The sequence below is a fragment of the Podarcis filfolensis genome (assembly GCF_964270895.1).
Source record: "Podarcis filfolensis genome assembly, chromosome: 4".
Taxonomy (NCBI): domain Eukaryota; kingdom Metazoa; phylum Chordata; class Lepidosauria; order Squamata; family Lacertidae; genus Podarcis; species Podarcis filfolensis.
Window position 1 is genome coordinate 31,713,176 of NC_139607.1, and position 13,506 is coordinate 31,726,681.

The following is a 13,506-nucleotide window of genomic DNA, read 5'->3' on the forward strand; positions in this document are numbered from 1 at the left end:
AGGCTCCATTTTTCCGCCCCTGCTTTGCCCCGCTGGACTCGGGAAGCTCCTCCTGGAAGGGGCGGCTCCGCGAAAGCCGGCTGCTCACGGGCCGGGGCTTAGCAACCGCGGCGTCTCCCGTGTCAACGAAAGAAAGAAGCGGGGCGGCAGCGGCGCCACCGTGGAACTCGCCGGTGCGTCACAATGGGATGGAAGCGACCGGGGGGCTCGAAGCAGGTGAGGCGGGGCGCCTGCAGGGGGCGCACGGGAGCAGCCCCCTCTCGGATGGGGGCTTCTTCCCACGGTCGGCTGAAGGCTTCCAGCTCTGGCTGGTTCACCCCACGGGGCCCCTATCCTTCTGTCCCCCTATCGTCCTGGGGACAGATTTCCCTCTCTGCGCCTGTGCCAGGTTGGGGCGCGGGGCACTTGATTGATCCGAACGACACAAAATGAGTGAGGTCCTTATTCATTTCATAGAAACATAGAATTGTAAGGGATGCCCGAGGATCATCTAGTCCAACCCCCTGCAATACAACAATCTTTTGCCCAGCGTGGGGATGAAGAGCCTCACGCCCTACTGGCTGAGCTGTCTTAAAGGCAATTGTTGTGATTCGTCGCTGTTGTTGTTCTTCGTTAATTCTCCTTGTGCTTTGGGGTGTGTGGGGGGGGGTGCTAGCAGTCTACATGGAATCATAGAATGGTAGAGCTGGAAGGGACCCCAAGTGTCATCTAGTCCAACCCCCTGCAATGCAGGAATCTTTTGCCCAGCGTGAGGCTCGAACCCACGACCCTGAGATTAAGAGCCTCATGCTGTACCGACTGAGCCACATGTTTACACATATACGTAAGGTTATTATAGAATCAAAGCTTTAGAGCCTGATGTTTTTATTATGTTTTTAGATATGCTGTAAGCTGCCCAGAGTGGCTGCGCAAACCCAGCCAGATGGGCGGAGTATAAATAATAAAATTATTGTTGTTGTTATTATTAGTGATATTATTATTAGCTCAGGAATTATTATTATTTATTGTTTACCTGCCCTTTACCCTAAGGTCATAGGGTGCGTAACAACAAAACATTAGAAATGGTTTAAAACAACTTCTAGTCTCAAAAATAATGGGTGTCCTAAAAATACACAGCTCAAGCATCAAAAGGCTGGGTGAAGAAGTAGATACAGTATAGTTTTGACAGGTCCAAGCCCTGAAGGCGGGCCTTGGGTTGCAGAAATATGGGGGCATTTGTGAAGTGCAGGTTTTCCCAGCACAGTTCTGCAGCAGGAGAACAAACTACCGGTATGCTCTTGGGAAACCTCACTTTCACAGCTTTGACATCTTGAGCCTGCTCAGAAATAATTCTGAGTCCAATTGAACTTAATGGGGTTTACTCCCAGGTATGCTTGGTTTGATGTGAAGATTGGGGGGACTTAACGTGGATAATTCTAAGCCAAAACCTGAAAGTGGTAGCAGTTCAGGTAAAGAAACTTGAGCTTTTCATTCTTAATTCCTTAGAGGGAAAGAGCTGGAAGCCATATGGACCAAGCAAATAATGTGGATAAATGAGGAATCTTTTGTGAGCAGATTTCCAACCTTGTATATTTACATTTCAGGTAATAAATTGGGAAATCTAGTCACAGAACTCCCACACAAGATTTATTTCAGCCCTCAACCATGCTTTGCTGATAAGTGGGTAACGGTAGTAGCACGTAGTCAACTTTCTACTTCTAGGCCGCAATGTAGTTATTGAGATGTTTTCTCCCACAGAAATGTGCTTGACGACAAATGTAAGCAGGAATTCAGTTCTATACATGTTCCCTCTTTGAATTCATGCCATACCTGCAATTCCACACCTCCAATTGGTATAACCTGAACATAGAATGTGAAATTGTTTAGAGTGGAATCATTTTCTCTGGGAAATGGAAATACAGTAGATCTGTCTAAACCTGGAAAACTAAGCCAAACTGCTCTCCCTCCCCACTGCCAGGTTGGATTCAAAAAGCTATATGTGGGCAACCTCCCAAGTTTCACTGAATTTTGTGTGGACTCTTGCCAGTTTATTACTTTGCATTTTTACAGCTCCCTAAGCTTCCTGAGAAGTCCATGCATTTATTATAAGGTGTATCGTTTTCCTAGCATAGATGGCTGCGTCTGTAAAAATTTTAAAATCCATACTAAAGCTTGGATGCAAGAAATGTGCTTATATGTTCCCCCAAACTGAAGACACTGAGTGAGTGGGTAAAAACTCTTTCCAAACTTTCCCACTGAAACTTGGTTTAAAATGTTGGTCTTAAGATTATTAATATTTCTCTAATTAGCTGGGCCATCCCTCAATTTAAGTTGAGTTTTGATTTTTACAGATTCTTTTTCTATCAGAATCCCTGTATGTTCTTCTCCCATTTGCCACACAATTGCCTGAGCAGTTCAGGTGAAGAAACTTGAGCTAGCAAGGAATTAAATTCCAGAGTGAAAAAAGAGAGTGTGCTACATCCAAGCCTCTGAACAGCTATCAAAATAGCACGGCATCTGGTTCTGGTAGCCGGGACTTTTGCACTCTATTGAATTACAGTGCTTATCGCAGGATTTCATTTGCCATGGAGTCACCAGCTCGGGTCTCTGTGTTATATTAGAAGGACTAGATTGCAGTGATTCCTAGTAGATTCTCTTGTGAATGAATACTGTTAATCACAGCACCTTTTTGGTGCCAATGTGGTATAGCGGCTTGAGTGTTGGGCTAAGACCTGAGAGACCAGGGTTCAAACCTCCACTCAACTCACTGGGTGACATCTGACCAGTCACTCACTCTCAACCTAACCTACCTCACAGGGTTGTTGTGTTTATAAGATGAGGAGGAAAACTGTGTATGCCACCTTGAGCTCCTTGGAGAAAAAGATTAGAACAAGTGTAAAATAAATATATAACTATGCAAAGTGCTTTACAATCCTAATTCATTCTTTTTTGCCACCTTGTAAGGCTGGTCCTTATTATTCCCATTTTACAAACTGGGCAATGGAGGATGATAGCTATTAGCTTGTTCAGTGTTACTCAGGGCTCCTTTCCAGAAAAAAAAAGTGATTTCCATGTAAGATAATTTTGATGTGGCAATTGAACATAGATAAACAACCAAGACTGACTGCAGACTCAATCAGCAGTCATGTTCATGCATGTGGGATCACCACAGATTATGATGCACAGAATAAAGTATCAGTACTTAGTATTTAAAGCATTTCACACACATTATCTCATATGGGATACATGTGGAATTCATGCAAATTGTTCTATCGAAGTGACCTTTGCATAGGAATTTTGCAGCATGAAATCACGGCATCAAAGTACTTGAATTCAGGCTCTAATCCATCACACGGGTAAATAAATTGCGGTGATTCATATGTTTTATAGCTGACACTTAGAGACAAGAGTTCTGTCTCCCTGGAGGCAAAATGCACAACTTACCACTTGGTACCGCAGCCAAAGGGTAAACGTTTGCACAAACCCTCCCCTGTGTACATGTAGGGCATTTTGAAGGGCTTCCTAGTTACGGCATCACTAGCCCTGTTGTTCTGGTCTTCTTGTTTAAAGTTACCCAAGTGACTACAGTGGTATGTGGATCTGGAATACTGGAATAACATTCTGCCAGGTAACTGAAGAGGCCAAAGTGATTCACTTCTTTATTCTGGTCTTTGGCACCCGAAACGTACATTTCTAGGGCCCACCCAATTATTGTGCCTGCAGTCTGTTTTAAACTATTTTCATCATTGCATTTTAAACTGCTGTAACTTTCCCAGGGCCTTTATGGGCGGATAATAAATCAAAATAGTAATTATAATTCAAATACACATTAGAATTTGGATCTTAAGACAACTTCAGGAATTTGACTGAAGGAAAGTCCCCTGTTTCCTCCCTACTCACCTCGCAGCCACCCAGTCAGCTTTAAAGTTGCTTCAGAGGGTCAACCAGGGGTTCAGAGTGAGACACTATCAGCATACTGATAACACTCAGCTTTGCTTTTCATTGGACAAGGGCCAGTCAACTGAAGCCCAATCCCAACAAGAGGGGAAAGCTGTGGGTAGATGGTTCTTGTATTCTGGGAGTTTGCATTCTACTTGCTCTAGAATGGGTTGCACACTGCCCCCCCCCCCCGGAAGGGTCAAGTTCACGTCTTGGTTCCCTGTTCCCATTGGCTCCAGTTTTGTTCTCTAGAGCCTTGGTCCACAGCACCTCCGCCTTCCTGCGTCACCAACTGCAGCCTCTGCTGGACAGGAATGCTCTGGGTCACAGCCACACCGTGATCACCTCCTGATTAGACTGCTATAATGGTATTTTAGGTGTGGCTTGAAAGATGACCAGTTGGTGCAGAACACAGCTGCCGTGATTTGATAAGGATATCTGGATCCCGTCTCCAACGCGGTTGGCAAAAGCTTCACTAGCAAAACATCAGCCGCCCTGAGCCCGGTCTTGGCTGGGGAGGGCGGGGTATACCGTATTTTTTGCTCTATAAGACTCACTTTTTCCCCTCCTAAAAAGTATGGGGAAATGTGTGTGTGCGTCTTATGGAGTGAATGCAGGCTGCGCAGCTATCCCAGAAGCCAGAACAGCAAGAGGGATTGCTGCTTTCACTGCGCAGCGATCCCTCTTGCTGTTCTGGCTTCTGAGATTCAGAATATTTTTTTTCTTGTTTTCCTCCTCCAAAAACTAGGTGCGTCTTGTGGTCTGGTGCGTCTTATAGAGTGAAAAATACGGTAAATAAAATATTATTATTATTATTATTATTATTATTATTATTATCATTATCATCATCATCATCATCATCATCATCATCATCATCATCTTGGGGGCCCAAGTAACTGAATGTGCTGCTTCTGTGCCTTCACCATTAGTTCACCAACCATAGCTTTTCTCTCCAATTTCTCTTCCCCAAACAAGATGACAATAGAATGACCTCACTAGAGATCCTTGCCTTGCACCAATACTTCTTTCTTTCAGGCACCAGGTTGAACCTGGTGTACATAGAACCTTCTGTATTTCCTCTGGTTTTAGGCATTTTCTTATTGTTGCCCATGGTTTCACCTCCTAGTAAGTTCTTTTAATGTTTATTACTAATGCTGTGGTATTTTTAAAACATTCTTTTTATTTCATTTTCCTTAAACAGGTAAGTTACCTTTTTGTAACCATTTTGTCGCTGTGGTATGCTAGTGAGTAGTATAGAAATATCTGAAATAATTAGACAGCACAATCATAACCATGTCTGCTCAGAAGTAAGTCCTGTTGAATTCAGTGGGGCTTCCTCCTGGGTAAGTGGGAGGACTAGGTTTCTGGCTAATGAAAGCTGTTGGAGCTGCTGCTAACTTTAATTTAAATTCAATTTATAGCATCGAGACCAGACCTGATTTACTGGTTGGATGGCATCAATAAAAAACAAACATGTGTTTTTATTCATGTTTTAAGGGGAACACAGAAGGAAGCAAAAAATCAGTGTGGTTGCAATGACTGGTGGCATAGGTAAACGGCTTGCATGGAGTGAACGTGAGTATTCTAAGGTTATGATATTTTATTAATAAAATTACACATGGAACTTCTGTTGGAGCTGTGTTGTGTCTTTGACTGTATAAAGTGGTATTCACAGTGCTTTCAGTGTATTGTGTGAATGTATCTAATGTCTCTGTGCAAACCTATGCTTGGTAACATAAAACCTCTTAAGACTAATTCCAGACTCAGCTCTATGTATGGAATATTTTTGTACATGTATCTTCTTGTACATAAAGAGAGAGAGAAAAAGAAGGGAGAGGCTTTTGTATTTATTTAAAAATTTCTCTTTTTGATAATGCTTTTAAAAAGGAGGACTCATGAGAATACAGTAGAGTACCATGGAAAGGAGGTGAGAGGGGGAGATGAGATAGTTGGCAGACGAAGGGATTGCAATAAGTAAACCTGGTGTTAAGTTGTGGGTGAACATATCAGACGACACAGCGATTCTTCAAACAGCTCTTGTTTATTCAGAGGCCAGAACTAGAACTGACTGAAGGGCTCAGTCAGCCTGCTTATGTGGAGCTCCAGTACAACGTTACTGTAGCAACTTTCTAAAACTATCCAATCACTGAACGTCACTTTTGATCCTTCATTTGCATAAAAACTATCCAATCACTGAACGTCACTTTTGATCCTTCATTTGCATAACTACAGTATCCCCCTGCTGGCCCAGGGTGAGAACTTCAGTACATAACACCTAGCTTGCACGTTTTCCCCTTTACAGAAGTTACTTTTGGTGGGAAGCCTAAAAAAGATCCTGAAAAACCTAAGACATTGGTTGCCTGCGAGAAGAACTTAGAGCGACAAGAAAGGAGAGATTATGGCGTTCAGTGGGACTTGGATGTGCAACTTCTCATCTCTTCCCCTAAATGGCTTCAGCTGCATGGGCTCAAAAGGAACAAGTTGACCTTTTCTCAGATTTTATCCAAGATTGGATTTCAGCACAAAGAAGGTATGATGTGCAGCAAGTCTTTTCCCTTTGCATGATGCACAGCCTGATCTTTTGCTCAATTAGCTGGAGAAATAAACCCTGTTGCATTCAACAGTAAGTAACAGCTTGTGTATGGGATATCCTTTGGGGCTCACTTCTAAATAAACAGGCAAGGAATTGGTGCAAAAAATAAATAAATGACCCTGCATGATGGAGACAGCACATGCACAACTTCTTTTTATTCTAGACTATGTATCCATCCTGGGGAAACTTGTGGCTTCTCGATATGCAAATGGGTTGTATCGTCAATACATGACAGGAGAAGACGGCAAGCTGTATAACGTAAGTGGCGGATTCAGAGTAATAAGGTTGGGGGAGCTCCTGGTTGCTGGTGGTGGCCTAACTGTTAGAATTCCTGCTCCATGATTGCAGTCATGGGATTGTTGTCTATCACATGGCGGTATATGCTTTGACTCCACAGAGTGGGAAGTGACGGAGACAGGATGTTTGTTTTACTGTGTTCCGTAAAGTGGGACTATTGTCCTTTGTTATTTTCCTCTTTGCTGTCTGATGCTAGAGAGAGAGGGAGCCATGTTGCAGTGCTCCGTGTGTGTTTATATGTAAATAAAGTAGATTAGCCAAAATGCTGAGGTGCTGAGGTCTGTTACGCAAGCTGCAGATCCCTAAGTGTGCCGATGTCTGTTGGCATCGGTCGCTGTGATGTTCGGGCAGAAGAAAGCTTTTGAAGCTCCCGAACAAACGACCAGGAGGGAGAGAACATGCCAGTCGGGCATGCGACTCTACCAGGGTCCTACTTAAGTGTAGGATGAGCTCCTGACACCAACATGCCCCTGTAGGGCTTCTATGACCAAACTGGAGCTCCTCCCACCTCACCATCACTTTGATCTCTTAAGCTAGCAGTGGCACAACTGCTGGGAGCATGACCCTGTCGCTCTGTCCACTCAAGGACTGCTGATGTGCTCACCGTTTGGATGCTTGTTCAGTACTTTGATGGTAAACACTTGTTGAAAAACAATGGCTCCAGTTTGAGCCTGTTCTGGATTTTGCATCAGAAGGCAAGGATAGGAGAGACCCGTCAATTAGAGAAAATGTGATTCTTTGCGCTCTCATGGTAGCCAAGAGACTGATGTTGATGAACTGGAGGAATAAATATATGATCCACTTTAATAAATGGATCGACAATATGATAACACTTGGAGCTTACGAACATACTGCTTACAGACGTAGACTTTGTTTGGATAAATATGACAATATTTGGAATGAGTTTATAGAAAATGTTGTAGGTCATTCATCTTTACATATGTATTAGGATAGATAATAATATCAAATTTATAAAAGAATGTATGGGTTAGCGTGTTTTTCGTATATATTCATATATATTTTTTCTACACATTTTTGTTCCTTTTTCTTTTTCTTTTCTCATTCTCTTTTTCTTTGCATCACTTTATTTCTTTATAATCGAACCCTTTTCAATAAAATATTAATACCAAAGTACAGATCCATCAAGGAGGTTTGCCAGCTCTTAAAAAGTGTGTTTGCATTTGTAATTGCCTTGATGCACATCTTCTTCATTTTCCATTCCTATTATTCCCTGTCTTGATTTTGACATCTTCACTCTTTTTAAAATTTGAATGCAGCTGACAGCCAAAAAAGACCTCCTCTTTCATTTTGTGGATTGTCTTACTGGAGCTATTGAACTGTATAAACAAAGGATGGAATGGCTAACCACGGAAAGCCGGCAAATATTTGGAGTGATTCAGGAACAGAGCATCACCATTGTTCTGGATTTCGGTGTTGCTTCTAGAGCTGAGTTTGATCTGTGTCGAGAGGCGCTTTCTATGGTCTTCAAACAGCAAGTGGCCCAAATCTCCCGATTTAACATCATTCAGTAAGTTTCCTACACTTTATTAAGGAGACTTGTTGGAATTCCTAAGACTACAACCGTAATAATGAAGTTCGCTGAAAGCATAAGGCTGATGAACATAATCAGACTTTGTCTGCAAAGCCTTTATGCCATTTTGAATATGAGGCCATGAGTAGAAATCCTTCTTAAGCGTTTTATTTATTTATTTATTTTAAAACACTAGTTCTCTTTAAGTGGAAAAGATTCGTTTTCAAACCGCGTATCTTCCTCTCAGTATTGATCAACACACATTTTCCTGCAAAGGCCAGCTAGATTTTGTCTTAGAGACCAAAACAGAACAGAACAGAACAAAACAAAACAAAACATAGTAAGTAGATACAACTGAGGTCAGATTTAGTACCTCCATAATATCCCCCACAAACTTTATTCTCTATAGCTAATGCACCTATTTCTCCCTCAGGCAAAGTGTACGTTAACTTTTGAAAACATGTTTGTTTATGCTAAGGGTCAGCAACTACAGGCCTGGGGAGCCAAATTGGGATTTGAGGAGTCCTGCCTAGCGCTTGATTTGCACGGGGCCAAAGAGACATTTTGGATAAGAGACTGTTTATGGGGGTGGGGTTAGGGCAATCTACTCTGACTCTATTCTCCAGGAAGTCTAGGTGGTGGCCCCACTGTGACCATTATGTCGGGATGAGATTTTTAGCTCAAAGCGCAGGGATCAATGCTGAATTCTCAGGTCCCTCTTCCCTTTCTCTTCGACCTCTGCCAGACTGGGAGAATGAGCGGGACCTTTTCACTGAATGTTGATCGATGTAATTCATCTGGGAAACTCCACAGACATTTGGCACCCAGATCATATGTCTGTCTAGACACTGGATAAGGCTTTTCCCCTTCCACACACCCCCATAATCTCCAGACCAAAACCTTGACGGGGACAGATGCTCCTTGCTGCCCTTTTTAGTCTACCAGAGCTGTTATTGCAAGACAAGTTTAGCTGTTTCTCCAGATATTTTAGCTATTCTCCTTTCCAGGGGGGCTCAAGATCTTGCAAAGTGGCAAGAGAAAACTGTTCCTGTGTCAGAGGCCTCTATAGAAGCGGCTGTCGAGTGGCTGTGGGCGATAGAGTACAGGCCAGCTGTTTGCCACTCGGGCCCCACGGAAGCGATCATGGAGGCCTTGTTTGATGACACGGTAATCTCTCTCACACATTTCTAGAAGTCTTCGGTTATGTCTAGGGATATATCCCCGTGAGAGTTTTGACTGCAAGTGCTACAGACATGAATTATGGATGGGGATAATACATGCTAATAAAAGAACATTGGGGGCTACTTAGAAGGAATTTCTTTCAAGTTGATCTGCAGGCTGGTTCTTACCAATATCATATAGGCATGACAGCATTGCATTCTGAGAGCAGAATTTCCCACGGAACAGGCAAGAGAGAAATGTTTCAATGATGCTAGAGGGGCTTTGAAGCATAGGCCTAGTTTCGATGAACCTATCTGAAAGTTAAGAGATGCAAATACCTCTTTGGCGCACTGCAACCTTTTTTAGGTGAGCCACAATTAAGCCGGGAAGTCTCCAATTAATCTCAGTTTCCCTAACACTTCTGGGCATGTGGGGCTCACTGTGCAGCCCTTTGGGCTGAATTGCTGCTATTATAAGAGATGCCAGTGTGGTGTAGTGGTTAAGAGTGTTGGACTAGGACCTGGTAGATCGGGGTTCAAATCCCCACTTGGCCACAAAGCCATGGACTTGGGCCAGTCACTGTCCCTTAGCCTAGCCTAGTTCACAAGGATGTTGTGAGGAGAGGGAAAACCCATGTATGCCACCTTAGCTCCTTGGATGAATGGGGGGATAGAAAGGAAAAGCGGGGAGGGGGGGATGTTACAAATACGCTTCATGGTTCAAATGACTTGTCCATCACAGACCGAGGCCGTGTACTATTTCACTGTGGGCGATATGCCAGAATGCATGAGACATTTGCTCCTCCAGAAGATATCGAGGTGCCCGTGCCCAGTCCATACAGTGTCTTTTAATGCTCGAGAAGAAGAGACTATTGCTTTATTAAAGGAGCTGAGTCATCTGACCACTGGCAGGTATGAGGTAAATGATTTCAGCACTATCAATCTATTTTGCAAATGGAGATCTGGATCCTTGCAGATTGCATGCTTTCTCTTTGTGTTTTTTGCCCAAATATGTCACTTTCCCTCTTCCTCTGTCTCTCTGAGATGAAAATAACAAGGTCTGGTGAAGCAGGTTCAGCCCAAGTTGTTTAGCTGCCCAATGCGGACTACAGTGGTACCTCAGGTTACAAACGCTTAGGGTTACAAACACTTTGGGTTACAAACTCCACTAACCCGGAAGTAGTACCTTGGGTTGAGAACTTTGCCCCAGGATGAGAACGGAAAACGCATGCCGGTGGCATGGCGGCAGCGGAAGGCCCCATTAGCAAAAGCACGCCTCAGGTTAAGAATGGTTTCGAGTTAAGAACGGACCTCTGGAACGAATTAAGTTCGTAGCCTGAGGTACTACTGTAGTTAAATGCCCCTCTCCCCTGTGCAAGGTGCATAGTACTCAAACTTGACCAAGTTACTCCCTGGGAGTAAAATACACAACAATGACAAGCATTTAGTGCCTTTCATGACATCCAAAATCAGCACCCCAAGGCAGCTCTGCTTAACAGTAGAGCAAGCCTAAAAGAGTGAGGCCTCAATCGTGAGTTGCTATTAAACTGATAAATGCAAGTTATGCTATGGGAACACCCAGTTTGTTATGGGCACCTGTGAGTTTTATGAAACTCTGGTGATAAAAGAGTACAATGAGAACATCCTAATGGTGCTTGAGCCTGACAACCAGTGGAAATTACTGCGTTTATTTGTTGCAGTTATCTTCTCTTTAAGAAGTCAAAAGTGAAACGTGTTCTCTTCCCTCATATTTTTTAAAACAGCCATGTGAGGTAAGCTAGGCTGAGAGAGGCTGACTGCCCCCAAATCACTCAGTAGACCATAGCTGAGGAGTGACTTAAACTTGGGTCTGCCTGGTCTGACATTCTAGCCACTGCTCCATACCACCTCCCTTGATGCCTGTTTATAACCTTTGCATACAGATTGGAACACTTTATCCCTTCAGGTTCCATGCATTTGCTGAGAGAGAGGACTACATGGACATGATAGAAACCTCAATAAGCGACGAGGATGAGAAAGCCTTACTTACCCAGAATTCGAGGAAACTGAAAGGGAACCTGCCTCTAGGTAAAACAAAAGAAGGTTGATTATTATGCCCCAAATGCCTTCCTCCCTTCAGTCCTCCAGAATCTCCATGGACCCTAGCTCTCACCAGCCTTGCTTCTCGCTCTGTGCCCTGCTTATGTGCTTTTGCCTGGAAGGATGCATTCCTGGTCTGTGGCGATGCCTCTCGTTGGTCTGGATGGAGGACAGAGAAGTTTGCATCTGGCCTCACCCACCCCCTGACATGTAGCCCTCGTAAAGTTCCCCAGAGAGGAATGTGGGTTTGGGAATTAAGAAATCTCCCCACCGTTGCCTTAGAATCTTCAAGATAACATTTTTATCTAGGAGAATCTGGGGACACTAGCAGGCATTTTATTGGAACAGAATGCTTCCTCAATACAGAACGGAGGTAAGCAAGAGTTCTTTGGAAGAAGATAGAACCAATAGTGCAACAAGGGAATTTCAGACCTGTGTTTCCCCAACTTGGGTCTCCAGCTGCTTTTGGACTACAATTCCCATCATCCCTGTCCACTGGTCTTGCTAGCTAGGGGTGATGGTAGTTGCAGTCCAAAAACAGCTGGAGACCCAAATTTGGGAGACACTGTTTTAGACCCTGGACTTCACAGTCTTAGAGAGGCAAAGCAGACCATTGACATTTGTCTTCTTTCCATTGACATTTGTTTTACATTCCTGACATGTTAGAGCAAAACTCTTAAGCAAGAACAGTTTTCTAGCTGTGATAAAAATTACGACACTCTTGAGCATGTGCAGTTTTGCATTTTAAGAGCATGCTTAAATCACAGCACCATCACGCTGACAGGAATCAAATAGGGCCCTTCGCTGCAGAAAAGGAGCATGTGTTTCATTATTTTTTAAAAGAGCATTAGTTACCCATGTATGTGCCAGCTGCCCTTATGACGATAGAATAATAGCAAAGGATGCTGCAGGAACCAGCATCTTTCCTGGTGGACTTCAGCATGTCCATGCCAGCCTAGGTGTTGATGCTGGGGCTGTTTGCCACTGCCTCCATCATCTGCCATATTTAGCCCTGTGGTCCTGCCCTATCTGAATCACCGGATATGTCACCGGTGTAGCTGGCAGATGCATGTGTGGCTGCCCCACAACTGTGGGACTTTTTCAATGGAGGACTTCAAAACTAGAACCTCCGCATCTTCCTGGAGAAGTGCACATTTTTCTGCTCAGGCTGCCACTTTTTCAATTTTATTTTATTTTATATACGTCCAATATCTGCAAGCGTCAGGGAAGTTACAACATAAAACCACAATATAAAACCACTAGTACTTCAATTGTTTTCATTGTGTACACACACACACACACGTACACATTTATTTGAAACATTTCTATACTACCTCTTTTCATTCAGAAATTTCCAGGACAGTTTACAATGACTCAAAAAGCACAGTAAAAGAGCAGTGATCAATACAATGACTCACAATGGTAGAACAGTGGTAAAAACAATCATATTTTGTGTGTGTGTGTGAAAGAGAGATACATTGGAGGTTAAACGTCTGGGGAAATCAAAATGTTGTCTGGTTGGCACCTAAGAGACTAGGCATGCCTCCATGGCGAGAGAATTCTGCAAATGAGGTGTTGCAGCCAAAAAGGCCTCCCCCCCCCCCCCGTGTATCCACCTACCTCACTTCAGATGGTGGGGGTGCACATTCAAAACAGTGGCAAACAACGCGTGTACCAGTTCTGAAATTAATTTCACAAATTTCCTAAGCTAAACTGGAAGGTGCAGAGTAGAACGCATCACTGGGGCAGCCCAGAGAACAATATGGTAATGGGGAACAGTTTTACAACGGCACATGACATTGAGAAGTTCATTGTGCTGTGTGGGAGGGGGAAAGGCCATTTTCTTTCTGAAACCATTCTTAGCTAATGGAGCTGGACACCCCCTATTTCCTGTATTTTAGAGAAGAGTGTTTGATATTTAGAGAAAG

The 13,506-nt window shown here is 43.5% G+C and overlaps 1 protein-coding gene across 1 annotated transcript in view; it reads left to right on the forward strand.

Moving 5' to 3' along the window:
- The first annotated feature begins 89 nt into the window (after positions 1 to 89).
- VWA3B (von Willebrand factor A domain containing 3B) overlaps positions 90 to 13,506 on the forward strand; it is a 66,480-nt gene continuing 53,063 nt past the window's right edge. Inside the window, exons 1-8 of the mRNA XM_083611175.1 lie at positions 90 to 216; positions 5,416 to 5,493; positions 6,221 to 6,448; positions 6,675 to 6,769; positions 8,086 to 8,336; positions 9,347 to 9,506; positions 10,242 to 10,411; positions 11,445 to 11,566. Of these exons, the coding sequence (XP_083467301.1) occupies positions 189 to 216; positions 5,416 to 5,493; positions 6,221 to 6,448; positions 6,675 to 6,769; positions 8,086 to 8,336; positions 9,347 to 9,506; positions 10,242 to 10,411; positions 11,445 to 11,566 (1,132 nt within the window). The 5' untranslated portion in view covers positions 90 to 188. The remainder of the gene's footprint in view (positions 217 to 5,415; positions 5,494 to 6,220; positions 6,449 to 6,674; positions 6,770 to 8,085; positions 8,337 to 9,346; positions 9,507 to 10,241; positions 10,412 to 11,444; positions 11,567 to 13,506) is intronic.